Consider the following 26,713-nt stretch of genomic DNA (forward strand, 5'->3'; position numbering starts at 1 on the left):
GGTGGTCCCTGATCTTCACTTCCAAACACCTTCCGTTTGTTGGCTCCCCACTGGCTCTTCCGACTCTTCCATCTCTGGGCCTGGGTGTCTTCAATCCTCTTTCTTGCCTTCATCGGCTCCTTTTCCCGCCCTGTCCTAAAGCGGCCGGTGGCCCTGAGGATCAGTCCCTATCATTCAGGCAGGTCTCAGCTCAAACATTGCCCCCCAGGACGGCCTCCCCGCTCCCAGGGCCCTGCACTTATTTTGCTTCCCATCCCTTGTGGGAATGACCGACCTCTGGAATGACTGCGTACTTGGTTGCAGGTTCACTATCGGTGTCCCCTGCCGGAAAGAAGCTCCGCGAGGACAGAGCACAGCCCCAGAGCCTGGCACAGTACAGAGGGAGGTGACGCCCACGTGACAACCAAGAGCGCGGGCCATCCACGGCAGAGGGGCGGGGGCCACGGCAGGCCGGGTTTTTTGCTGTCTCTCCTGCTGTGCCGCTCTGCCCAGGCCAACTCCCCTTGCCCGTGAGGTCTGCTCTAGCAAAATAAAATGAACACTGCAGTGTAACCTCTAAGAAAAATGTTTCCTCTTCCCCACTCTTCACCAAAACAGAGTCAAAAACTATTCTTTCCTGAGGAAGGTCTAGAGTGCAAACCGCAATGCTGATGAGGAAACTGGAACAGCCCTTCTCAGCAGTGGGGGCCCTGCAGGCAGGACGTGGACTTGACAGCCTTCTCTCCTCGTTCCCTTCCTCCTACGGCTGCTGCGGAGCTCCCAGTACAGACCCAGACCGCACCGGGCCCCCTTTCCCCGCAGTGCAGGACCTTCAGCGGCGGCCCTGCAGTGCCACCATCAGGACGCCTGAGGAATTGCTCCGTGTTTGTCTGCACCCCAGGATCGCTCCAAAGGCAGGTAAAAACGAGTGACTGCTAACCCCGGGCCTTCCTGAACTACAAGCAGAGGAAAAAATGGCCCAATGCCATGAGGGCTTCTGAGAGCAGTGACCCTCCTGTCTGGGCATGTGACCAAAGGGCAAAACCAAAAAATGTGTCTTTAGTTACAGCTTTGTTTACAGTCTGTGTCCTTGAAAGGTCACCTGCCCACTCCAGCCCACCATCTCCAGGTGTGAGCCAGGAGCAACGTCATCACCCCCTCTCAGGGGATCCTGCAGGGGAATTCAGCGCAGAAACAAAATTCTGTCAGTGCAGAGCATTAAGCAAAGACGATGCCGGGCCGCCTGAACCCACGGCTGGCTGCAGAGCCCAGGGAGCACCTCCACGCACACACTGGGTGGGCAGAGGGAAGGAAACGGACAGAACAGCAGCAGGTGAAGCAGAGCTGCCTCCCCAACTCCGTCCATCAACGCAACACAGAAAACCAAATTGAGGGCATAAAAAATGGGCTATTTTTCTCAGGTAGTCAAAAAAATCCATTTTTATATTATCTGCTCCAAACACATGTGTTCATGTGCTTTAAAAAGTTGTTTAAAAAAGCCTTTTGTTTACAGATGATCCCTCAAATAATTTAAGTCAATATTTTGACTAAAGAAGGGCATGAGAATTCCAACATAAAATACCACAAATACAGCAAGAAAAAAAACAAATATCCTAATTGAGAAACAGGCTAACATTATATAAGATACGTAATTACATAGACGTAATTTATACAAGAAATATAAGTGGTAATATGAAAAATGTATAATTTAGTAATTAAGGAAATTCAAAGCAAAGTAATATTTTGCCATTAAGGAAGCATAAAACAGAGAAAATCAATAACATTGAAGTTGATTCACTAGTGGGAAAAAAATCAGTATGCCTTCTGGAGGGCAAGTTAGCAATATTTATGTAAATTCTTAAAAACTGATGGGCCTTTCTGACCAGCATACAACTTACGGGACTTCATCTTATGCAAATAAGGCCAGGAGGGAAGCCTCAGCTGCAGGCACCACTCGTGAGAGGGACGTCGGGAAGGTCCTGTTACCTAGCCACGGGGGCTTATGAAATGGAACAGCTACGTCTAGGCAATGGGCTACTGTGAAGCCATCAGAAAGTATTTCAAACGCCTTTAGAGACCCGAAAATGTTATTGAACTTTCACACAGGAAAAGTTGTTAGGTAGCCAAAACAAAACAAACAAAATTGGACTTATGATCCATTTTGGCAACTACATAGTCACTTACATGCACACACGTGTGTGTGACTCTGTGTGTGTGGGGGGGGGTGTCTCAAAGGGATGAAAACAAAGTACTCCAAGGAAAGCACAGAGGCTGAAACTAAATGCTTTGAAAAATCCTTCTGCTAAAGAAATAAGTTGTTTCCCCTTTCATTTTTATTTTTTCTGAGATTGGTGTAATGAAATGCAGTGCTTAGGGAGACGAAAACAATAATTAGGAGTATTTCTTAGACTGAATAGAAAACGCATCTAAAGCACAAGCAGAGCCGGAGCAGAAAGCCCGGCAGGAGACCGCCGCCTGACTGCCCCTCCCGACGGTGCCCACCTGCACAGCGGGCGCAGACCCCGCCCAGGGCAGTGCCCTCTGCTCGCGCTGCGCCGCGGGGCTCCAGCGTTCCCAGCTCCATCAGAAAAAGTGCCATTTCAACAATGCTGCCATGTTACTGAGAAAGGTGAGATGTTTAAGTGCACTTAATTACACAGCCACGTACCCGACGTAAAACAGTGAGTGCTACACAGTTCCCAGTGGAGGGAGGGAAGGAGGCAGGAACCACATCTGGAATGGCTGCGACAGGGGCTCAGCAGTTTTGTATTGAATTCACCTCATTCTAAGGTGCTACTTTCAGGATTCTATTGCAATACTTACTGCATAAAAAAAAAAATATATATATATATGTTAAAAAATACTCCACATTGAAAACATGACTGTAAAATACCGTATGTACATTAAATAACCCCAAAAGCATTTCCACATGTCCCCATCACGAACGAGAACATCTGGAGTCGCCCTCCTCCGAGGCCGGGGAGGGCCGCTGCAGCGCAGCCTCAGGCGGCGTACCTCCGCTCCCCCTCGTGCTTCCCCTTGTGGTGCTTCACGTAGTCGCTGTGCAGCTCCGTGAAGACATCTCTGACGCCCGCGGGCAGCGAGGCCCGGAGGAACTGCACGTCCGGCTCGATGCAGAGGTCCAGGAGCAGGTAGATGCCCTCCCGCAGGGGGCCCTTCACAGCCGGGGACAGGGTGACCTGGGGAGGGACACACTGTCCGTGAGAAAAGACAGGGCAAGGCCGGGCCCCAGGAGACCCGACAGGGAATTTCAACGTCAGCTTCCAAGTTCAAAAGAGACAGTCCTTTTAAGATAGCGTGTTGCACACACCTCATGTAACTGAATATTCACATCCTGAAAGTTTGGATTTTGGGGAAATAGAAGCCGACTCGAGTGAACGAAAACCTTGAATAAAACACCCTGGGGGTAGCTTTAGATACATGAACACATGCACCTATGTGTTTAACAGGGGCATCTAAAAACTGCACTCTTTACATTTAAAAAATCATAGAAAGAGCCGCCTGCACGTGGCGTTACATTCTGCCACACGGTCAGTCACACTGGAAGCTGCACTAACCAGCAGGAAGTTCACTACCGTGGCTGCCCTGCCCCAGAGCAGGGCGTGCAGGTGACAGGCGGGCTCTGACACTCTCCAAACAGATCTCTGCCGGGCTGATGAGCAACTAGACCACATCACCCCAGCCCACATCAGATGAGATGTGATTCCCACCACTGGGTATTTTTATTTCCAGCAACAATAGGCCAGCGGGCCCAAGTCCCTCACTGCCCCGGAATGGCTGGGTCCTGGGTCCCTGTGCCTGCAGGGACCGATTTCGTTCCTGAACTTCTGGGCCAGCTAAAATCTGGAGCACAGCCAGGGGTGGGCGGGCCGGCTCTGGTGCAGCTGCACTGGATACCAAACATGAACTTTCGGATCAGAGATTCCAATCAACATCGAGACAAAAGGCCGGGAAACAGGCCCCACGCGCATCTGCAGCAGAAAGTCAGGTTGCAGCTGAGCCTGGCACTGGGCTGAGTGTGAACAGGCCTGGGGTGTGGCTCATTCTGTATGCTCGTCCTGATGACCTAGGAGAGGTCATCTGTAAACCACCATGCCTGTCAATCACAGCATCCTGCAGGGACGGATCTTATTAACTGGGAGGAGTCTGAGTCACCTAGGCAACCACTGGGAGGCAGATTCCTAAAGAGGCTGTTTGTGCCTGCCACTAAAAAGACACTATGCTTCAAAGTCATGATCATCTTCACATGACAGTTCAAAAAAACTGTGGCAGATGGTCACCTTGAATTGCACTGTTCCATAAACCAGAACTCAGAGACCAAGGTACACCGCCCTGTCTGTGACTTCACAGAAAGGCATCAGGGAGGGGAAGAAAAAATAAGACAAAAAGGACAAATGAAAAACAATAGAAGTCCTTCCCCTCACCAGTGGGGTGAGGACTTAAGTTGACCCTCAGTCAGTCAGTCAGTCATCACGCACTAAACACATAACGACCTCCCAGGGGCAGAACCGAGGCCGGAAGCCACGCTCCTCACGATCCCTTTAATGGTGGGGCCTCAGGAGCGCAGCCCCCAGCAGGGGGCTCTGGTGGCAACAGGAGGCCCACCAGAGTGGCGTCAAAACCACACGGCCACCACATCTTTATGTTTCAGACAACTTGTTTATGATGCACGAGAAGAAAGGGTCACGGGCCAGCGAGTGCAGGATCTCTGAGGAGCTTACAGGAGCCGCGGGCAGGATGGGCAGCACAAACTGTCGCTCCAGGCCAGGGGCGTCAAACTCATTTTCCCATCAGCCTTGCGGTTGCCTTCAGAGGGCTGAATGTAATTCAACTCCTTAACTGTTACGGAGTAGTTGTTACATTTATACACTCCTAAAATTATTTGGCGCTTTGAAGGCAACCTCGAGGCTGATGTGGCCCCTGGTGAAAACGAGTTTGACACCCCTGCTCTAAGCCATCAGAGAGGGACAGCTGTGAATTCCATCTACGGGTAAGAGAGAGCAGTGACCGTAATTCCCGGGCTCGTCAGCACTGGGACTGCAGTACTGCAAGGAGGGAACAAGACCCGCAGGAGTCGCTGCTTCTGCTGAAGGACGCGGTCCTACCAGGTCATCTGCTCAAACAGCTGACAGGCCACCCCTGCCCCACTCCACCGAAATATCAGGAGACCGCGAAGGGGGCCCACTTAGCTGTCCAGCAAAAACTAATCTCAGAAATGTCTTCCCGGTTTAGAAAGATTCACGGCTCTCTCAGTAGAAGCCTCCGGTGCACGTGGAATACTTTTGGCATTACTAAATTGAAAAACAAATAAAAGATAAGACGCAGACTCTCCTGCCAACGGATTCTGGGATACTAGAACCTTCGATAATTCCCAAGGCCTCTGGCTTCCAAGATTACAAATAAAAAAATAATTGATAAACATAAATTAGACATGAATAATAAGGCCAGGAAACAAGAGACTTTTCATAAAACTAATCTCAGAGTAATAATTAATGACTTAAGAGTTCAAAAAATTATTGCCTCCCTTCTTGGCCCTTAGTTAAGTGATATCACTGTGTCTCATTTTATTCTTCAGTGAAACAGAAAATAATGCCAGCTTTTCCTTCAGCAAACACTTATGTATTAATGACTTCAGTGCTTGGAAAAATACCAAGACTCTACAAAAATGCTAAATAATTCCAAGGAAGCCAAACTCCAAGCCCACGCCAAAGGACGAGGTATAGGGCCCTCTCACACACTGGGTCTGGCAGGGACCACATGCACACCCTTGGGGCCGGGCCGCCCCTTAAGCGTGTTCCGCCTGCCCCCACCTGGCCGACTGCCCACCCATGACAGGCATCTCCATGGCTGAGGCGGGCAGGGATGGTGGGTTTGAGTTAGGTAGTGGTGACTGACTCGTCCTGCAACAGGCTCAGGAGGAGGGGACGCCACGCCAGGTCCTCTGAGGAAGGCGCTCAGCCGAATGGCCCTTGGAACATGCAGCACCTCTCATTCACGTCACAACTTCACCAGCGGTTTTAGCACCGTTCTGCTCCTATCTGCACTGTGTCACTGACTGTGAGGGTCTGCGAGCAGCTGAGTCACATGCACAACAGACCCAATGACTACAGGCCCGTGAAGCCCTTTCTCTGGTCACCAATGAGCCCAGATCTGTTCCTAAACCTGGGAGCATTTCATCTCCCTGATCACTCCAGAGACTAACCAGAACAGGCCCGAGGTTCGTGCTGGAGCCAGAAGGAGACCTAACAGCTACTGGGTGCCTCCATGTTCCAACACCACAGCCCTCGAATGTCACGTCGCCCCACCCTCCGCAGCTCCGCTCCACACCTGGGGACGGGCTGGACACCCTGCCACGATGCAGGGGGAGCAGACCCAAAATGGCACTCGCCACTTCGACTGAGAAGCCCCGCTACGAAGGACTCCAAATGGGAGTACTTGGTGGAGCTGTCCACCCAGCCTACCTTCTGCACCTCCGTCAGGTACTGGGCCACCATGAAGGGCGCGAACACCGTGAAGTCCTCGGCCTGGGCTGCGACGTGGCTGCACATCCTCTCCACCAGGCGGGCACACTCGAGGACCGCCGGCAGGTCGTCCGCGCCCCCTGCAGAAGCAGAGTGTTTCCAAACCCATCAGCCCCCAGCCTCGTGCCTTCATTCTTCTGGTTTTATACTTCTACTACAGCCCCAGATTACTCAAATCTTCCACTTGTCCCACTCTTTAACTAGCTTATTTTGTAGACAGAATGAGGGAGAGAGAATATGTCCAAATATTTATCTACACAACAAAGGGAAGAACACTTAAAATAGTCAAGAGTACACGGTTTTTATTAAGAGTTTATTGAGAATAATCAAGATTTTTTAGGGTGAAATCAAGGATAGCTATTGTATTTTAAAAGGAGATGGATTTCTAAAAGGAAGGCTTAAATAGGCAGAAAAAAATGGAAAATTCTCTTTGAAAATGGTTTCTAATGTCATGTACTTTTAAAGATAAGATGGCCTAATGATGTCATTGCCTCCTTCCACTTCAGAAACTGTGCAGAAATTTTCTTTTTCAGGCAGAGAGACATCTAAGACTCAGTTATCATTCCTGTCTTCCCAGATTTCTCTCTGATCCCTAGTCCTTTCCACCGTAAGGAGCCAGGCCATCCAGGCCCTTCTTAAGAAACCCACTGAGGAATTCACACCGACCAAGGGCGCTAAACCAGGAGTTCCACAGTGGCGCCCTGGCCCAGGTCACAGTGGCTCCCCTGCCTTCACGACAGAGCCCAGGTGCCTGCCCTGGCTCTCACCACCCACCAGGGGGATGCACCCGCTGGAACAAAATTCTAGAAAATGCAAATGGACCAGTGACAAAAAGCAGACTAGTGGTTGCCGGGGCTGGCGCCAGACTCAGGGAATGGCCGCAAGAGGACTCTTTTGGGGACGATGCAAATGTTCTGTATTCTGACTGGGGCGGTGGTTTTCTGCAGGTAGGGACCTATCAGAGTGTTTCGAATTGTGTACTTCAAGTGGATGCAGTTTGTTTCTCATATATTATGCCTCAGTAAACTTGATTTTTAGAATGGACAACGTCTTCTCTAAGACCTCGATTATGCATACAAACACATGTGCAATTTTTCTAGATCAATGTTATTGCACGAAATCATGCCAACTGTCAACACTCACGTGGCTGTTTGAGCAGGCAGTGCACTCGAGTGGGGAACTCCAGCAGGTGATGGACACCCTTCCTTCCTTCCTCTCGTGAGACCACACACACAGCTCACAGCTCGAATGCAGGTGCAACGTGTGGTCACTGCAGAGGGCATCAGTGCCAACCCAGGGAGTCACCAGTGCAAGTCCTACTCGGTCAGCCATGAATGCATCGGAGCACCGGGTCTTGGCCGACTGGAGATGACCACGCTGCACCAATGTGGACGCAGCAGGTCACGCAGCCAGAGCCAAGCACGGGTCATGTGCGCCTGGGCTCCCCGGAATGAAGGACACACGTCCAAGTGCACAGAGGACACACCTTTGCCAGCGTGTGAGCAGGGCTCCGCTCACGGCCTGGTGAGACTGGGCCCAGGGCTTCCCCCTCGCCGCCATGTCCCACTTCTTGTCATGGCCGCCCTCGTGAGCCAGAACAGTGACCCTTGCTTGTGGAGCTGAGACGTGACCTCAGAGGCCTCGACACGGAACTGCCGTTAGTCACCACCAGCAGATCGAGGCTAGCATGGGACCTGGAGCCCGTTTCCCAATCCTGCTCCTGAGCACAGTCACAGTGTTACACTGAGGCGTGCTCTGCACCCAGCAGGGAGAGAGCCAAACGCCGACCTGTGCAGTCCCCCACTAGCCCCAAACCAGGCACAATAACTTGGGAATCAGAGTGCAGTGCTAACTATACCTTTTCTTTACTTAGAAGTCAGTTGTTTAGGTAGTTACAGCTTAAATCTACAAGTCTGAACCTATCAAACCGATTCACCCCGGCAGGGGAGGAGTGGGGCACCACTCGCACTGCTAGTCAGTCCAGAGCCGCAGCCCAGGTCCTCCCTGGTGCCCTCCAGGGGACTTACAGACCCTCCTCTGAGCCCCAGGGCTCCCGTCACACACCCTGTCCTCGCGCTCAGCCCACCAGACGGCGTGAGGCAGGTCCGTGCAATGCGACTCTTCCCCAAACAGAAGTTTAGCAGGGATGCACAGGCTTCAAGGCTGGAAAACAAGCTGTGCATGTGATTCATGCTGCCGCAAAGGCAGCTTGCTTCCCTGGGCAGCAAACGGGACTTTGCCAAGATGGGGCTGGAACGGTGAGCTGCAGGCAGAACTCACCCTTTTTACACAATGTGACGGCTCCATACCTGCCGCCTCCTCTTTAAGGTCCCCATTAAAATACAAAGTCCGTAAGGCCAAACGGGACTGCAGTCCCTTTTGTATCCCTTTTTTATGAGAATAAACATTTCCTGAATCTAGGTACCTATTCTTCCCAGAAAAAGAATTATTTCAATTAGGAGACACTGAATGCACTTGCTGTTCTAGATACAGTAAAAAGGGGTGACAGTTCGAAATTTTTCAAAAAATTATTGTGAGTATTCATTGATGACCTGAATATTCCTCTTACTTACACTCAGCTGGGTGGGTTTATTTTCAGTAACACACCTGGCCAGCGACACTGCAAGATAAACACATTTGAAATCGTGTGGCTGATAGCATGAGTCTAAATTATTACCTTTATCTTTCTGCCGTCCTTCGTGAATAACTGAGAACAGCAACCTATTAAAGCAGTTCAAGAAAGAAGGGATGGCTTTCCGCATTACCTGCAATAATAACAGACAGAAGAGTATAAAACTACGTAGGCGATTGTTTATTTCAACTTCGCTCTCAGGGAGCTCATCCTTATGTCCTTCTTAACCTCACCCAGCAGGACGCGCAAAACAGCTGAGGCACCTTCCTTTTCCCTGGACTTTCTGGGGAAACTGCTCACCCACCTTACCTGACCCTTTAACATTTCAGGTCAGAGGACCTACTGTGCACACCAACACTGACCGCACACCCCCTGGGGCCCCCTTCCCGCTCTCTACAGCACAGGCTACATGAGGGTGAACAACTGTAACCAGTGACATCATCCCTATGGCAACACCACGTCACCACCCTAGCCAACTCTCTCATTCAAGTCTACTTCTGCTCAACGGTCCCTTGCTACTGGTTTTTCAGCAGATCTACACAAGTCACTACTTTCATCAGCTGCGTAAAATCCTGCATCTTTTGCAAGACCTGCAATTTCAGTTGGTGATTGCTTGCTCTTGCATTTATATTGCACAGTCACATAAAACTCTACCAACCAACAGAGAGTTTAATAACAAAGCTGTGGACAAGACAGGCAGGGCCAAAGGCAACTGTTTCGTGGGGAAGGCCCTGGAGTGAGGCCCAGTATCACGAGCGCTGAGTTTGCCAGAGAATACATGTTTTCAAATCGGCATTGCTGGCAGGTCTCTAACTTAAGAACATTAAAACACTTGAAACTATGTGACTGCACCAGTGGATAGGGGTCTCCCTCCTTATTAATGAGTCCCCGTGCATCCCATGGACAGAGGTGGAGCAGTGAGAGGAACACCTGGCCAGAGAAATCCAGTCTTGAATCTCAGACTTTGACTTCGCCGATGACATTGGTCACGTCCCTTAGCGACTCTGAGACTGTTTCTCATCCATAAAATGGGATTACCACCTACTTAAACTTGCTGTAGTGGGGAATCTGTTTCTAGCGTCCATTTAACCCGAAAGGCACACACTAAAAATGGGAACTCATTTCAGTGGGAACTCAGGGTGGCTCGCTCTTGAGGTCCATTTGCATTACAAGCCCAAGAAGAAAGCTAAGCAAGTGAGCTCCATGTAAACAGATGATCTGCGAAAACAGAGTGATTTCTAATGAGTTCCCTTAAAGAGCTAGTTCACAAACACGTTCAAAGTGTCAGGTCCAACAAAGACAAACTCACTCAGAGCCCGATGGGAAGGTCAAGTACTCCTGTGCTTGAGAAACCTCTCTGGCCCTGGCAGTTACTGGAACCAACTGTTTATTGTTATTATCCTGCAATAGTGACGCTTTGCTACTGCTTTTCTGCAGGCGAATTTACCCGGCTCACAAAGGGAAGGCTGCCTGGCACCCTGGTCCTCCTCCCCTCACCTTCGGGTGGCACTGCAGGATGGAGAAGAGCGCGTTGTGCACCCGCCGGAAGATGCTCCCGTACTCCGCGGGCTTCAGGTGGTCCAAAGGTACTGTCAGCAGGATACCGAAGGCCAGGCTGACGTGGTGCGGGTTGCTGATGGCCTCCTCCCCCTGCCGCAGCAGGGTGGCCAGCACGTCCAAGATGGACTCCACCAACGCCAAGGGCAGGGGCTGCTCCTGACAGGCCTCTCGGTTTTGCAGCTACAGGCCAAGAAGGAATGAAGAAAAGAAAGTGACGGTGATTCTCAGCAGAAATGACAAAAACTGAAGCCAACAGAGGGGAGAACTGCAGTGGCGGAAGTCAGAATGTCCAAACCCCCACATGCACCGATGTGGTCAGCGGGGAGTTCAAGGTGACAAGGAGGCCAGTGTCCCTGTCCCAGGGTGACCACTACGGACTTGCCCGTTTGGGGCCGCACTTTTTGTGGGATTCGTCTACCCTGAGAAATAATTTCTTATCAGAGTTGATTCATCCAAGTGCTCAAAACAAGAGAACTTCACATCAGACACAACAGAACATTTTCCTAAAAGGAGCGTTAGTTGTGCATGTCTACAATTAAGCTCCATTTGCTACATGTCTTAACAGTCGGCTCCAGTTGAAGATGGCCCATCATTGTTCTGGATCACGAAGAGAACAGACTCAAGATGAGGGCCAGCTCAGTCTCCCCTCGTAACCTGGGAGCATTCACCTGCGACACCCCCCGCCCAGCCTCCTACACGGCCATCTGTACACAGCACCTCTGCTGAGGACTCCTGGGGCCCGTCTCCCACAAGGCTCACATTTTTCTGGATGCTCTGGCTCTGCTAACTCCGCGCTATCCCACTGAGATTTACCTAAGCCACTATCAGCGCAGACCTGCCACGCCCACAGCCAACACTGCTCACCAGTGATGCAGCCCCTCATCTCCGACTCCACCCGCACCCGCACACACTCCTCTTCCTCCTGATGCACCCCTGCCACACACACACAGGGAGACAGAGGAGTCGTCTACTAATGCAGATTCCCAGGGAAACAAGTAAGCCACAAAACAAGAACGAGAGAGACGGGCAGGTCACACCCTGGCCAGCGTGGCTGTGCTGACTAGTGTCCTTCTGTACACCGAAAGGCTGAGGGTCCGATTCCCAGTCAGGGCACGCGCCTAGGTTATGAGTTTGACCCCTGGTCGGAGGACGTACAAGAGGAAACTGATCGATGTTCTTTTCACACTGATGTTCCTCTCTCTCCCCCCGCCCCCGTCTCCCTCTCTAAAATTAATAATCTTTTTTAAAGAAAGAGTAAGTCTATTCTTTAGACCCTCTGCCCTAAGAATACGGTAACTGAGGGTGACTCAGTCAGCACAAGCTAGCATTAGGACTGACAGCGATGGTAAAACACACACTGATCTTTTGAACTGAAGTGAAACACTGAGGCCGGACTCTGCAGAGGACAGAAACTCCGAGGCAGCCCCGGTGCCAGGTCGGCCTCGTTCTAGTGAAACAAGAAGTCCTGTGACCGCTGTGCATAGTCGCCAGGGCCCAGTAGGTAACACTTAGGTGGGACTGTAACAATACTGCCTGCAACACAACTACACCACTCGATGAAGCCGTTTTTTCTCACTGCGTCAGACTTTGCGCACACACACCCCTGGAACAAATGACTGCACTGCACCCATCACAACATTTTGTGGGGACAAAGGAAGCTCCAGACTTCCTTCCCACCTCATCTAATTTAAACGGGCCTCCACAGCAGCCTCCTCTATCACCACATCCCGTCTACTGCAGCCTGTCAGGAGGGCCGCCGCCCAGCCCAGCGTGGCAGGGGCTTCTCACGCCTGCACAGAGTTACCAACCAGAACTGACGTGTGACCTTCTGGATGTCACTGCCATTCAAACCAACACTGTCACCAGGCAAAGAAACAAGAGCGAATGCTTCCCAATGCTCCTTGTTGGCCCTGCACTCCTCCTGCCCCGCATCTTCAACAATGACCCAGATGTGCACGGCCAGCAATGAGCTCTGCTCACAGCAGTCTTCAGTCTGCAGCCCCGGAACACTGTGCGTAAAGCCGGAGGGTGGAGGAGCGAACTCCGCCTTCTGCCTGGACAGGAAGTGGGAGGAGGGGCAGGGCACTCACAGTCAGAGCCGTGATTATCTGCGGGCACGCACGCCAGAACAGCCGCGCTTTCTCTCCGCCGAATGGGCAGTTCAGGAGCAACTTGACCAGTGTTACAGATGACAGAATGGTCTAAGAAAAAAGAGAGAAATTTTAGCAGAGATAGTCAACTCTTGAAAAGTCCACCTTGGAAAGAAGCCGGCCACTGTTGAAGTCAGAGAGCAGGACCCAGGGGTCAGCCCGTGGCTCAGATGCCCGAAGCATCAACGAGGCCTCCAGAAGCCTGTGCTCCCTCCATAAACTCCTAGAGTCTCTATCGGGTTTTGCACTTGGTCCAAGGGGTGACACCGCCACTCAAGTTTTCCCATCTGAGCCACTATCATTCACACGCCTGCCAGCCGAGGGGGGAAAGAGCGACCCACCGGCCGATCGGCTCTCCACATGTTCCTGACGTCCAGCCCTTGGAGGGCGCACTGCAACATCATCCTGAAGTCCTCTGTGGTCCCCACCTCTAGCATGTGGGTGAACAAGGCTCCCAGATGAGGCTTGATGTCCTCAATTACCTGAGCTGGAACTGCAGGATCTGCGTGGAAAAGAAATCAAAACTGTTTAGATGTGACGGACAAGCGGAGGTGAGATAAATGAGCGCAGCCCCAGACAAGACAGTACACAGCTGTGCAGTCACCATTCCAGGAGCATGCAAACACCCCCAGGACAGGGCACCCACACTCCCAGCCTGATGCTTCTCATGCAGGTGGAGCAGAGAGAGAAGAGCTAGGGGTGGGGGGACGACGCCGATTCTCAGCAGGGCTTCCCTTTGGACCACAGGAAAGGGCCAGCTGCTCGCTTTCTAGTTTTTTTCTGCTTTCCTTGAACTCTTTTATGAAACCAGCAGGTCTCAGGGGCGGGCTTGCACGTTTAAGCAGAGGGGCATGTTGAAGAGATGAGAAGAACCCTCATCGCCTGGGGACTGCCTGCTGTAGTCACCTGGTTCTCACCCAAAGCGGGAGCACCTCCTAAATGTCCCTGGGCCCCCGGCCCACGATTTCCTAACTGACTCCGAAGTGAGGACATGCGGGGCCCTTTACAGCCTGACCCCAGCTTCTCTTTCCAGCTGTGTTACCACGGTCAGGCCACTGCACATGGCCAGGGTGCCTTCCCAGGCCCAGCCTGCGCTTGCTTTGTGCAGCACTGAGGGCAGAGGAGCCACAGGCGTTGAGCGAGCTGGATGCCGCAAGCTGGAAGACCCTAAGTGCACGGCCTGAGCCTCAACGCCCTCACAGCGAAAGGCACCAACAGCACCAAGTGCCACGTCAGCCCCACAGAGCCTGGACCACATGGAAGGCTCGCCATTAGCACCCCCACCCTCCACCTCCACCCAGCCTGCCTCTCCTTCCACGACCACCACTGCTGGTGCCCTGTCTGCGAGCGACCTCTCCTCCTCTAGTCCCACGGGGTCCGGCTCGCCTCACACAGTTTGTGTCACTACTGTGATTTGTGCTATCAGTCCACCCACCATCCAGCAGAGACGGAAAGGCCACTGAAAGGGAGACACACCAGCAGCGCCGTTCAGGCCTCGACGCTTCAGCCTGGCCTGGGCCCAGGCAGCCGTACTTCCCACAAGGCCCCACTTAACACTTTCGGATCTGCGCGCACCTGGGGCTCCTCCTCGCCGGTCACGGCTTCTCCACCGGGAAGCGGAGAGGCTGGCATGCGTTCTGAGGGTCAGGCTTGGCTGACAGCCTCCCCAACCTCACCTCAGAGGATTCATCCTAACCAACCACAAGCCCCAGTAACCACCAAAACAAGAAGAAAGCAAACCCACGCCGGCTGTGGTATGTGACATGTGCTATCTTGAAACAGGGATAAAATCTGGCCCATTAACCTTTGTATGACCTAGGGGACAGCAGATATGGGGTCTGCGTGCACGAAGACACTGGCTGGCCCTGCGGTCCCGTGACATCCCACCCAACACGGCAATGATGTCACGGTCTGAGCCAGTTAGCACCCACAGTGCCGATGACCCCCAGCACTACACTGAAACCTGGGGGGCTGAGGTCCTGCCCCCAAGGAATTTTATGAGGGTCCCTCTAAACTAAGTTATTGTCATGTCTTGGAAGCGGGCAAGTTCTGTGTATTTGTTAGTTAATTGCTGGCACTGAGGACCTCGTATGAAGAGTCTACTCCTAAGAATGCAATCGTCTCTGTTGGCCATCCAGGGACAGGGCGGATAAAAGCTGGGAAAGAGAAGCAGAGATTTCAAAACTAAAAACTAGAACTTTCTCCAAAATCAGTGAAAAACTAGGACACAAAGCACCATGCCTAGAAGGCTGCTGTGTGTCAAACGCAGGGACACTATGAAGGTGACAGCTAACCGGGCCAGAGAACACAGAGACCGGAAAGGAATGCCAGGGCGGGGGTCCTACAAGGGACATCTTCTCACCGCTCACTCACACGTGGTACCTTCTGAAATGAACACCTGCTCCTGGGAGGGGAGGGACAGCAACTCACCTTGAGAGCCTTCTCGCTAGCTTCTCCCAAACGCTCCAGAGTACAGAACGAGCTCGAGAGACAATGTCTTACCTGTGAGGACGTTTCTCACAGAATGAAACACGGAGATAAAAATGGACTCCTTCTTGGGATGTAGTTCTGGGGCCGAAGAGAAGAGGGTTAAAAACCGCACGGCTGCCTGGAAGGACGGGGAGTGTCCTGCCAGGGCCGGCAACTCGGACAGTACTTGGGAGTAAACGCTCTGGTAGAGGGCGGCACCGGAGAGCAGCGTCTTGTCCGTCACTTGCGAAATCTCAGACCCACTGGAGTGCCGGCCCATGTCCACTTCCAGGAGCGTGTAGACCGAGGAGAGGAAGGCAGAGTGCAGGCCCCGGGTCTCACGAGGCTTGCAGAGCTGCAGCAGGGCGCCCAGCTGGAGCGCCGCCTGCTGCAACAGCCCCGGCAGTGTTTCCGGGGCCTCAGGCTGCTGCCTCCGCCCTCGGACAAAAGGCCCCAGGACTTGGCACAACGTGGTCAGAGACACCAGAAGGAGCTGCCGGCCCAGAGGATTCTGATCTTTCACCTGTTTGCCTGAAGTTGCTTCAGTGCACACTTTGCACCTGGAGAGGAATGTGATGATTTTCCCAAAATTGAGCACCAAGCTGAGCTTCATCTGGACAAGCATCTGTAGGAGCTGTTCTAAGAATGTCCCTATCACTTGGAGGAACTCCAGCCAAGAAGGGTCATCCCTATCAATAAGAAATCCACTACTGGCTTTGAACAATGAGGTCAGTACGATTTCAAAAATATCACTGACGTACATGACCTTGAGCACTGAATGGGCGCTCTTCCCTCTTTGCAGGTAACCAAGAAGCCGGTAGCAAGTCATCAAAAACGTCAGGGTCTGTGAGGAGGAGCAAGAGCTCCGCAGCTTGGCCATGGCCATCGACAGTAACAGAAGGAAGTAGCGCACGTGGCAGGCGGTCGAGAGACTGTCCAGCTGCAGAGAAGACACGACTTCCAAAAGCCCCAGGATGCTCTCCAGCTGCTCTTTCTCCAGCCGAATGGGGAAGTCACTCTTGGCCAAGGATAGTAAGTTTTGGGCAATTTCTCCTCTTGATTCTGTACCTTCAGGTCTGACTTTGGCATGTCTGGCTTCCCAACAGGCCACATCCATGGGGTCCTTTTCAAAAAGCCAGGGTAGCTGCTGACTGAGAAGCCTTGGGTTGCTCCGGGCGCCAGAACACAGAATGCTGGCACACCTCTCAGCAAGGCACACCAAGAAGGCGGAGTAAAGGCACTGCATTTCTGGAAAGAGGGGGCTGTGAAACATGGCCTCGGATATTTTTCCAAGTGTGATGTTTGGCTCTTCATCTGCTGAGCCTTCCTGGACTTTGCTCATTGGCAAAGTGCTCAGGAGGACACTGGCCAGGTATCTCACGTCATCTGGACAAAGATAGGGTGTCAAGATTGTGAGATTCGACACAACCAAGTGCCAGTGAGCTACAGGGTATGTGACCACACTCACGGTCCCCACCTGGCCATCCCAGGAAGCTGTCGTCCCCTCAGTCAAGCTTTCTCTGCCAGAAGCAAGGATGTAGGCGGCATCATCCCTCAGAGTATGGAGGGCTTCTTCACACTGGAAACTCGTTTGCAGCAAAGTCCTTTTCATTTTCTGCAAGTAGAGCTGTTCTAAGCAATACCTGCCAAGAGAGTCAAACTGAGCTGTGATCTTTTCTATCTTCTTCCAATGGTGTGTTTCTACACCTGGGAGCAACAGAGGGAGGCTCGAGACCTCCAGAGTAACACCTGTAGGGGCCCCAGATGCAGTGTGATACTGGCTACAGTTCAAACTGAGCACAGTGTCAACCTGCACCCAGGTGTGGGAGAGCAGCAGCGCGGAGTCACTGACCTTCTGCAGCCACAGCTCTGGCTCTGGGCCCAGCGGGTCCAGGAGGAGGTCCAGCAGGGGCTTCACAAGCTCTCGGAACATCCTCTGCATTGTGCCCTGCATCCGTCTGACGACGGGCAGAGGGGTGTTGCTGTCCAGGATCCTCATGTTGAACATGATACAGTGCAGCAGGGAGCTCAGGGACAGCGACTTCAAGGCCATGTCGGCATCACCCCGCAAATAAGGCAGGACCAAGGACTGCAACTTCTCCAGCACCAGGGACCACGTGTCCAAGACCTGACTTGGAGGCAAGTCCAGGAGGCACTCACAGAGCACTGAGGAGGGGCCTGCGGCCAGCACCGGCTGCCTCAGCGCCTCGGCAGCTGGACGACACATCACCCCCAGGATCTCCTCGAACAACCGTGGCACTTGTCGGAGTCTGACGTACGTCTGGAAGAGAGTGTGAATAAGGGCCTCCTGGGCCTTTCTGGTTCGAAACTCTGTTATGTCTGCATCAATCCACGCTGAAGCCAACAGGTCGTCCAGGTCTGGCTCCAGGATCAAATGATTCAGAGACATCAACACCCTGAGGCAGCGGAACCAGGCCGGCACAGATGCCTGTGAGTGGTTTATCAGCAGCTCGGCCACGCAGCGGTAGAAGCGGAACTGGGTCTCTCCGTGCCGGATCTTATCGGCCGCGATGTTGTAGATGTTGTTGCTCGCCACTGAGTTCAGCAGCTGCTCTACGACCAGGAGTTCTGTGGTCCAATCCGACGTGGACAGGGCTTGCAGCTGCTCCCCCTGCAGGTGTGAAATCCTCAAGCAGCCGAACAGCCTGGGAAGCACCTGGAAGCAGAGAAGCTGATTCCCCTCCTTGAAGTAAGAGTCTAGAAAGAGCTTGTACAGCAAGGCCACCGAGCTGGCCACAACCGCAGCATGAAGGGACGACTCGCAGTAGCCAGCATCTACCAGCTTGGCAATCACAGTGTCCATGGGGGCCAGGAGATTCTTCATGGCCCCCATCTTCGTGTCCCCCTGCTGCTGGGCCAAGAGCTCCTCTGTGTAGGACGAGAGCAACTCTAGCTGAAAAGCGCCACCTCGAAGCATGGCCTCAATCTGATTGCGAAGGTCCCGGCTCAGTGCCTGCCGCAGCTGGCCCTGGACAGCCTGTGTCCACGTGCCCCCCGAGAGTAGGTGCCTCAGGACCAGGCAGGGCTGGAGCAGATGCCCGGTCACCTCTCCAAAGGCACGCCTTGGGTTCACCTGCTGCTGCTGGATCAAGAGGTAATGGCCAAGGGCCAGATGAATGACTTCGAATAACTGGGCCACCACGGCTGCTGCTGGCTGCCTGCATGCTGACCAGCACAGCTGGCTCAGCAAGGCCACTATCAGCTCCTGTCTGGCCGTGTAGATGACCGCAAGGGCGGGCGTCGAGAGGATGCCCTGGCAGCAGCTGAGCACAGCACTGATGTTTGTCTGGGATCCTGAGAGCGAGAACTCAGCTAGTCTCTCATTTATGACCTGAACGTTGAGAAAGAAAGAACACTCGTTACTACGGTAAAGCCTCACATACACACAGAAAGCACAACAGAATCAATCAACTCACGCCTTTCCCTCATCGTGATAAAAGAGAAGGGCCAAATTATCACATCTACGTGAACCTGAACCTGTTTTAATTCCTTCACACATCCTTCTTCCGATACAAATTCAAAAAAAGGAAGCAGAGCAGTAATTTGTAAGCCTGCTGTCCCTTTTTAAAGAGCTGGGTTTTATAAGGCTTAAACTCCAAAGATCCCAGACCTGCAATTCAGCTTACATATTACAGGTGGATGGACAGCAGCCTTTCGTTGTGATCCTATCGTCCAAATTACATTTCTGCAATTAATTATACTGTTTCTGTTTTTAAAGCCAAAGCGAAAGGCACTCTTAGAAGAGGAAAGCGAATGTTTTCAGTTACTAGGTGTTATGCAGCAAACCCGTAGTGTATGCTTCCAAAATTCTGAAATCCATGAATGACAGAAACTATGAGTGCTAGGCAGGTCCCAAAATTCACTCATGGGCTAAGTAACTTGCTCTCAGCCTTACAACGTCTGGGAATCAGATTTATCCTAGGGGCTCAATTATCAGTGGCCCAATGACAGGTGTGACTATCTCCATCCAAGTAACTGCTGGCTCTGGAAAAGCTGAAACAGAAATGCCGAACACTTAAATGCCAACGCACTGCCACAGCGATCTCTTAACTACTTCCGATCACACAACTCGTCTGTAACACTCTGCCCACATTTATACCCAAAGGGCAATTTATTTATCCAATGAATGCACGTGCTACGGAATTAATATTTTATGTAATTATATAAGGCACACGTAAATTTTAAAGTGACTTTGTTAAAACACGTAGAGGTGAAGACCATTCACAACAGCCCAGCTCAGTGGCCACCAGTCTATCGTGCTAAGCAGTGACACACAATTCAGAAATAACTTCAAGAACCACTGAAGCCTATGAAACACCATGCAGCTCAACGACTGAACTCTTCTGTTCCCAGCGTCTACTGGTTTTCGCCTTCTTCCCTGCACAGGCGCGGGCGAGGCAGAGTGACGGCTCTGCGACCAGGCAGTCTGTGCCGCTCACCAGCTGGGGGGCTCTCAGCAAGTTACTTAACCTCCGTGAGGCTCGGTGCTCGTTATCAGTGCTTTCCCCTGGCGCCAGCTATTCTCGGGGTGTCTCCAAACACTCCGTTTTGACAGTGAAGTTCATAACTGTGATCTGAGGCTTTGAAATCACGTGGAGTCAAGAATCTAAGGAAATTCCTATCTAGATTTTGGCCTTTGTTCTCCACAGAATGGTGGCGGGGGGTCGGGGGAGGGATATCGCAAAGTAACATCATTTGCTGGCTATCTTTTCCTATTTAGAAGGTAATCAACAACCACTTCATGAAAAAGTACTAAGCTTCTCTTGAATATTAAATAACAAAGTACTTAGCACAATGGAGAATACGCAATACTCACTCAGTGCATACCAGTCATTATTATAATTCTAATATTATTTCCTTCTTCCCTGCCTTGATATTTCCTCCATCTTCAGAAAGCTAACCCTAAAACAAATAAGCTTCCGGCATCGACAGGAAATCAACAGAGATGCATGTAACACATACCAGACAACACAAGACACTATTACCTTGATTAGGGAAACCTGAAGGTTAATTGTCTTTCCATTCTTGAGGAGATTCTGTAACTTTTTGCTATGCAGAATGTTATCTATGTAGATCCACAGCCTTTCAACGATGTCTTCCTTCAGTTCAAGCTTTTTCTTATAAAATGCAACTAATGACTGTCTTGCCCAATCAAGTAACACCTGAATTTGGAAGAAATATACTCTGAAAATAAATGAATTTATTTACCAATAAATAAAAACACTGGACAGTTAGAGACATTCCATGTACAAGCAAATCCAACTGCCAGAGGAAAAAGTCTCCTTTAAAACTCACCTTTGGTAATGTTATATTACATAAATGTTTTGTTATCTTAAACTGCTTATTATTAAAGAACAGAAACAATAAAAACAATTTTGTCTTCATCTGAGGCCAATCAAAAGTTTCAAGTGGAACTCTGACAGTTTCTTCTAACTCCTCTATATAGTTATACTAAATTTCAAAGATTAGAAACACAGCAATTGCTCAGAATGACAACAAAATGAAGCAAAAATGCAGTTAAAAGACAGGAGTCTGTGTCCTGGCTTCCCATGCTACCTGTAGCTTAACCTCAAAATCCATGGACCTTGTCTGGAAGACAGAGAAAGTCCTCTGCATAAGGATGCACAAGCGCTGTACGCAGAGGAGTGTTTGACGTAGACAACTCCCGTTACTGTGGCCTGTTTCCTTACTCACAGACACAAGCGAAAGCGGTGAGACCTCTGGTCACAAACCAGACAGTCAACCACACATGAGCAGTGACAGACGCTAAAAGGAGAAACCTCTCAGGATCCAGGGAGTGGAGACCTTGGTCAAATTGCCCGCCATGACCATGAAAAAGAATGAACTCTTACCCTTTGCAGCAGCACGGATAGACCTAGAAGGTATTAGGCTAAGTGAAATAAGCCAGACAGAGACAGACAGATACCATATGATTTCACTCATATGCAGAAGCTAAAGGGAAAAAAATGAAGAAACAGACCCATAGACACTGAGAACAAACTGATGATTGCCAGAGAGGAGAGGGGGAGGGCTGGGGAGCTGGGGGACTGGGTGAAAAAGGGGAAGGGACTGAGCAAATTGCAAGTTACAGAATAGTTATGGGGATGTAAACCACAGCATAGAAAATATAGTCAATAATATTGTAATAACTATGTGTGGTACCAGGTGGATACTTAAAGCATCGGGGGGATCACTTTGCAAGTCATATGACTGTCGAACCACTGTGACTACACCTCAAACTAACGGAAAGGAATAACACTGAATGCCCACTGGAACTGAAAAATGAAATTTTAAACATGCCTGCATAATTCCCCCTTCTGTCTCAGCACATGTGGCACTTGCCAGGTGCCTGTCAGGCTGTCAAGGATCTCAGGTGCAGCCAGCTTTGGAAACCACGAGATACGCCAGTGTTCTACATACTGTGCCTCATCATCGTTTTGACAGATGTACTCCGCTTTTGACGCATTCCATGCTAGCTGTCTTCTTTAATAGTGGCACACGGCTGTCCGTGACCCCAATTTCATGAGCTCATCCAAATACACTTAGCCAAGTAAGATTGAGAAATGTTAGTAGAGGGCAATGTCCTTCTTAGTCCCTAATCCATTTCTAGAATGGCTTAATACAAATACTAAAGCTTCTCTACTTCCCAACTTGAACTCGTCAAATTCCAACGATGTTTAACAAAGCTTCAACAAACAGTTACCTATGGAGCATCACTCCGGATTTACAAACAAATGGAGATACCCACACACGCAGAATCTCATTTCTGTAACCTAACTCCCAATTTGATCACTGATGTATATACTTGATTTGCATTATAAGAGATGCTTGTTAAGGTTTGCAGCCCAAAAAGTTTGGTAACAAAACACCTGACATTCCTTTTTTTCAGACATTACTTTAACTTCCAGCCAAGTTGCCTTCCCCAACCGTTTTTCTAATCTTTTAAAATTTTAACTAAACATCAACCTGCAATCTACATAAATGATAATTAGGTTATAAAAATGTAAGTTTCACATTGAACTTACTTGTTCTTTATTTGGAAGAATGCACTGGTGGGAGATCCAAGCAAAGTGAGCTAGCTTTAGTTTATCTTCCCAGGAAGTTGTCTTGCTTTTAAGCTTATGGGAAATGCCAGAATAAACAGCAGCCATTGCTACACTTTATCTACAATATAAAACAATGGAAAAATATATACTAAGGTCAAACTCAACAGGCATCAGAAAATGAACATTACGTAGCTTACTGTCCAATATACAGGGTCTGGCACAAATAATGCCCCTTTTATTACAAAATCATAAGCATGTAACTCTGTAACATAACAATATGACACTCAAGCACACCATAGGACATTTTAGGTGAAATGTTCAAATTAAAACTATAAATTACTATACCCATATTATTACCTTACCAACCACATTCAAGCAGGCCTTTCTTCTGCCAGAACCTGGACGTGTTTGTGTCCATTATTCCTTTAGTGAGTTAAAACACATCAACGCAATCTTGGGCATAAATCTATATTATACAGAAGTTGCTAGGGCCCACAAAATTCGGACAAAAGCAGGCAGAAGATGGATTACAAATACAGGCACAAGTATTTGTGCTGTGATCAAACATCGCATCCTCAACGGTGACAAGAGGGCAAAGTGTTCAAACTCCTTGTGAAAGAAGAGTCACTCACATATGGTTTTAGGTTAAAAAAGTTCAGTTTCTGTACAAATCTCCTAAAATATACTATATATTATGTATGGAAACAACTCCAATAAGTAGTTCAAAGAGCTAAATAAGCAGTATTTACAGAAATATTCTAAATGAGAAAAATACAGTATTATAAACCTACTCAATGGGAGTACTGTTATTTCAGCTACAACAGTAACTTCCCACTATAACTTTAGTTGTTAATATGTAAGTTTACAAAGACACAGTGCCTCCAAAAAGACTCTGCGAAATATGGCTACATAGTTAAGACGGTAAATGTGGACTATAATAAAACCATGAGCAAAGGAGGAAAGCAAACATGCTAACGACCTGTGATTCTAGGTAACTGAGGTAAATGGAGCTTTGAGTTTCCTAAAAGTCATAGTAAAAAGGGGAAACGTCTGGGCAAGCCATTTCCATCACATGAAAGGACACAAGTCAGTTCTTCAAAAGAGAAAAATTTTCATGGTACTTAATGCTGAAATACCGTTTTTTTACTGACAAATACTGATGTGTCAACAAAAAACAAAATAACGGAAATTCCAAAAAGAAAATCGCAGTCCCATGATTCTAACGTAAAACTGTCAAACCTAAAAAACGTTCGGCTGGATAGCTTGTACTTTTTAAGTCTTTGGGCCTGAAATCCCACAGTCCCACCTTCAGAACTTACTGTGAACGGGTAACTAACTATACGGGGATTGAGCAAACACCGGGTGCGGGACACACAGCGAGCATCGTATATTTCACTTTACTACAAGTCTAGCACTGTCATTTTCCTGTTTTGTCAAAACGTCCAATAGCTAACAACTAGTTACTTAATTTCTAAGTTCGGTATGTTTGTAGCCATCGCCACAGCTACAAAGTACTCAAAAAGTATTTGCAGAATTAGCTACAAAGACGCCCCAGGTACCTCGCGGCTCTACCCACGTTCCGCTCGGGGCGCCCCCCAGCGGTCGTAGCAAGGGGTGCGTACCGCACGCAGCGGGCTGCAAAGCCCCGGCGTCGCTCACGCAGAGGCTGCTTCTCAGCGGCTCCACTCCGACTCTCGCGCAAGGAGACGGCCCAGAGGGTTCTCGCTGAGCGCAGAGCCCCGGGAGGGGCGGGGTCCGGGGCGGAGGGTCGCCCCAGGTAACGTGCTCACCTCGGGGCCCACTCCGGGTGGGGGCCGCCGCCGGGGGCTGGGGGCTGTCCCCAGGGTAGGGGCTCCCCTCCAGGCCCACCCCGAGTAGGAACCAACCTGTGGGTGGTCCCAGGTAAGGGGCTCGCCTCTGGCCCCGCCGCTGGCGGGGACGGCGGGTGAGGACGGAGGGCGGCTCCCAGGTTAAGGAGCTCGCCTCCGCGCCCGGCCGGGATAGGGACCGCGGGCGAGGACGGAGCAGCGCGGCTACTAGTCGGGGCTCCCGGGCGGCCCCACCACGTGAGACCGGCCCCCTCGCTCCTTCCGGCAGACGGCGGCGGCGCGGCGGCGCGGGGCGGGGCGGGGCGGGGCGGCGCGCACGCCAGGCAGCGCCAGCGGAGCGCCGAGGCGCCTCGCCCATTGGTGGAGGCCGCTGCGCGTCGGCGGCCCGAGCGGCCCAGCCCGCGGCCCGCTCCGCGTCAGTCAGTCATGGGGCGGCCGCCCAGAGCCGCGGCGGGGGCGGCGGGGCGCGGGGCGCGGGGGCCCGGCTGAGCCGGCCGTCGGAGCGAGACCCTGCCGCAGAGACGACGGAGGCGGGAGCAGCCCGGTCCCGGAGGCGGCGGCGGCGGCGGGAGGAGCCGGAGCCGCCTGGGATGCTCAGTGAGTGCGGGGCGCGCGGGCGGGGAGGGCCGGGGCGGGGGTCGCGGGCGGAGCGCGCGCGCGGCGGCGGGGGCCCGGCGGGGCGGGAGCGCGGGCGGCGCGCGGCGAGGCCTAGGCGGGGCGCGCGCCCACAGCTCCCGCCGGCGGGGCGGTGGGGGCGGGGCGGGCGGGGCCGGCCGTGCGCGGGCGCGGCGGCCGCGCCTCCGCCCTCGGCCTGCGAGTCCCCGGCGGCCGCGGGCGGCGTGGCCTGCACTCGGCGGCTGCCCCTGGAGGGGCTCTGCGTCCGCGCCCGGGTGGGTCCTGCCGGGGCGGCCCCGCGGCACCCGCGGGGAAGCGGTCCTTAGCGCCGGGCGGCCCGGCGGGGGCGCCGGTCCAGGGCTCCTTTCCATTTGCGGCAAAAGGAAATGTCTTTTGGCCGAACTCGCGATTAAACTTCGCACATGGGGATGGGGGCCGGGCGGGTGGGAAGTCGACCTCCGCCGGTGACAGGGGAGCTCTGGAGTTGGAGGGGTGGCTGCTGGCGGGCAGCGGCCCGCGGGGGTGCCTTCGCGGGGGTTAAGTCGTGACAGCCGGGGACGCGGAGTCGGGCGCCTCGGCGGTGCTCGCGACCCTGCGAGGCTGTCGAGCAGGTATCGGGCGAGGCGCCTGTCGGACGCGAGTTGGTGGGGAGAACGGCGGTGTCATTTTAGACTTAGCGGAAGTGGGGTGCAGGAGCGCTCCGTGCAGTGCTCCCATCGGTTGCGAAAGTGCTCTTATAACGCGGCTCTCGCAGCAGGTCCGCCTCGGGGACCGAAAGGTAAGTCTGTCCATCCCACGCGGCGCGCGTCTGAAATGAACTGCACTCTGACCTTGCGAATCGAAGTCTTGGAATTGTAAGTCCCGCTAACGACGTGGTGGGAGGAAGAGTAAGGTGGGGTCTGACCTCTGTTAGGTGATCCCAGGGTGTCCTGCACCTGAGTTGGGGGGCGGGGGCGGGCGCCACCGAGTTCCCCCGCCCAGGCGACGGTCCTGCTGGCAAATGGGAGCGGGAAGGGGAGTCGGTGCCACACCTTTAAACTCGGAGAAAGTTAGTGTTGCGGATGGGGGTTTGGTAACTAAGTACAGAGACCTGAGGGTGAAACTTGTAACTATTTGTAAACTCTGTGAGCCTTAGTTTCCTCTTACGTGAAAGGGGATTAATAACTGATAACCTAGGTGGAGCTGTTAAAGGGTACCAAAGAAAGAAATAGGAATGAGGTATGTGTAGATGCCTGACATATAGAGAGCACTCTGCAAACGTTAACTATTAGCTATTATAATTTCCTTGTCAAAATGCCTTCAAGTTTCCTTGTAGGCCTAAATTTTGGGGGTAAAATGTGAAGCAAACTAACTTTGATTTTCTTTATGAATTACAAATTCTTCCTGCTTTGAAGATCAGTGTTAAACTAGAAAACCAAAAGATGAGCTCACCTTGAGCATTTTTCTTGGTGATCAACAATAAATCAGATTAGCGTGTTTTGGACTAGCTTTGTTGCTCCTGCCTCAGAACGTGAGGATTGCATGTGCTTCTTGCACTCCGAAACTAGGTAAAGGTCCTAATTCTCGGGAACTGGTTTAGTTTCCGGGGGAGGAAGGGGTTGGTTTTTACTCTTGCAAACCTGTGGCGAACATCTCTGGAGAAGAGGAAGGGGTTTTGTTGTTGACCACTCACTTGGACTAGAAGGGAACCCTGGGACCCTGTGCAAAACCAGCATTACTCAGTGGGCTGTGCTAGAAGGCAAGTCTCCAGCCTCTCTTCCTGGGACAGACAGCTCCTCAGGTAGTGACTGTTCTCATCACTCTCCTCATGAGCATCCGGTTAGCCTTCACTGTCCTGTCTCCCCCAAAAGCCCCTGATCTAATGTACAAG

General features: G+C 51.6%; 2 protein-coding genes across 6 annotated transcripts in view; one reads left to right on the top strand and one right to left on the bottom strand.

Annotated features, from left to right (window-relative positions):
• Positions 1 to 1,404: 1,404 nt before the first annotated feature.
• On the bottom strand, positions 1,405 to 24,496 carry URB2 (URB2 ribosome biogenesis homolog). 3 transcript variants are annotated; one of them, XM_053912926.2, is made up of 10 exons: positions 24,286 to 24,496; positions 22,379 to 22,517; positions 20,339 to 20,515; positions 15,366 to 18,684; positions 13,205 to 13,365; positions 12,804 to 12,914; positions 10,651 to 10,893; positions 9,199 to 9,286; positions 6,462 to 6,601; positions 1,405 to 3,179 (listed from the first exon to the last, which is right to left on the bottom strand). In XM_053912926.2, the coding sequence occupies exons 2-10, from the start codon at positions 22,502 to 22,504 to the stop codon at positions 2,982 to 2,984; spliced, it is 4,563 nt and encodes a 1,520-aa protein (XP_053768901.1). In that variant the 5' UTR covers positions 22,505 to 22,517; positions 24,286 to 24,496; the 3' UTR covers positions 1,405 to 2,981. The 3 variants fall into 3 exon arrangements, with proteins under 3 accessions (XP_053768901.1, XP_053768902.1, XP_024417614.2); XM_053912927.2 differs by having other exon boundaries at positions 24,190 to 24,496; XM_024561846.4 differs by lacking the exon at positions 24,286 to 24,496 and adding an exon at positions 24,022 to 24,177.
• Positions 24,497 to 24,671: 175 nt separating this feature from the next.
• Positions 24,672 to 26,713, top strand: part of TAF5L (TATA-box binding protein associated factor 5 like) — a 33,429-nt gene continuing 31,387 nt past the window's right edge. Inside the window, exon 1 of one of the 3 annotated variants that reach the window (XM_053912931.1) lies at positions 24,672 to 24,825. The gene's annotated coding sequence lies outside the window, so the exon portion shown is untranslated. Of the gene's footprint in view, positions 24,826 to 24,998; positions 25,119 to 25,324; positions 25,622 to 26,713 lie in introns of those variants that run through there. The other 2 variants (XM_053912932.1, XM_024561713.4) reach the window with 2 other exon arrangements.

The sequence above is a fragment of the Desmodus rotundus genome, chromosome 10, assembly GCF_022682495.2.
Source record: "Desmodus rotundus isolate HL8 chromosome 10, HLdesRot8A.1, whole genome shotgun sequence".
Lineage (NCBI taxonomy): Eukaryota > Metazoa > Chordata > Mammalia > Chiroptera > Phyllostomidae > Desmodus > Desmodus rotundus.

Coding starts and splice junctions, on each gene's coding strand:
- URB2 (XM_053912926.2), bottom strand. CDS start 22,504: ATGGCTGCTGTTTATTCTGGCATTTCCCATAAGCTTAAAAGCAAGACA. Junction 20,516..22,378: donor TTCTTCCAAATAAAGAACAA/GTAAGTTCAATG, acceptor TTCCAAATTCAG/GTGTTACTTGATTGGGCAAG. Junction 13,366..15,365: donor TGTGAGAAACGTCCTCACAG/GTAAGACATTGT, acceptor TTTTCCACGCAG/ATCCTGCAGTTCCAGCTCAG.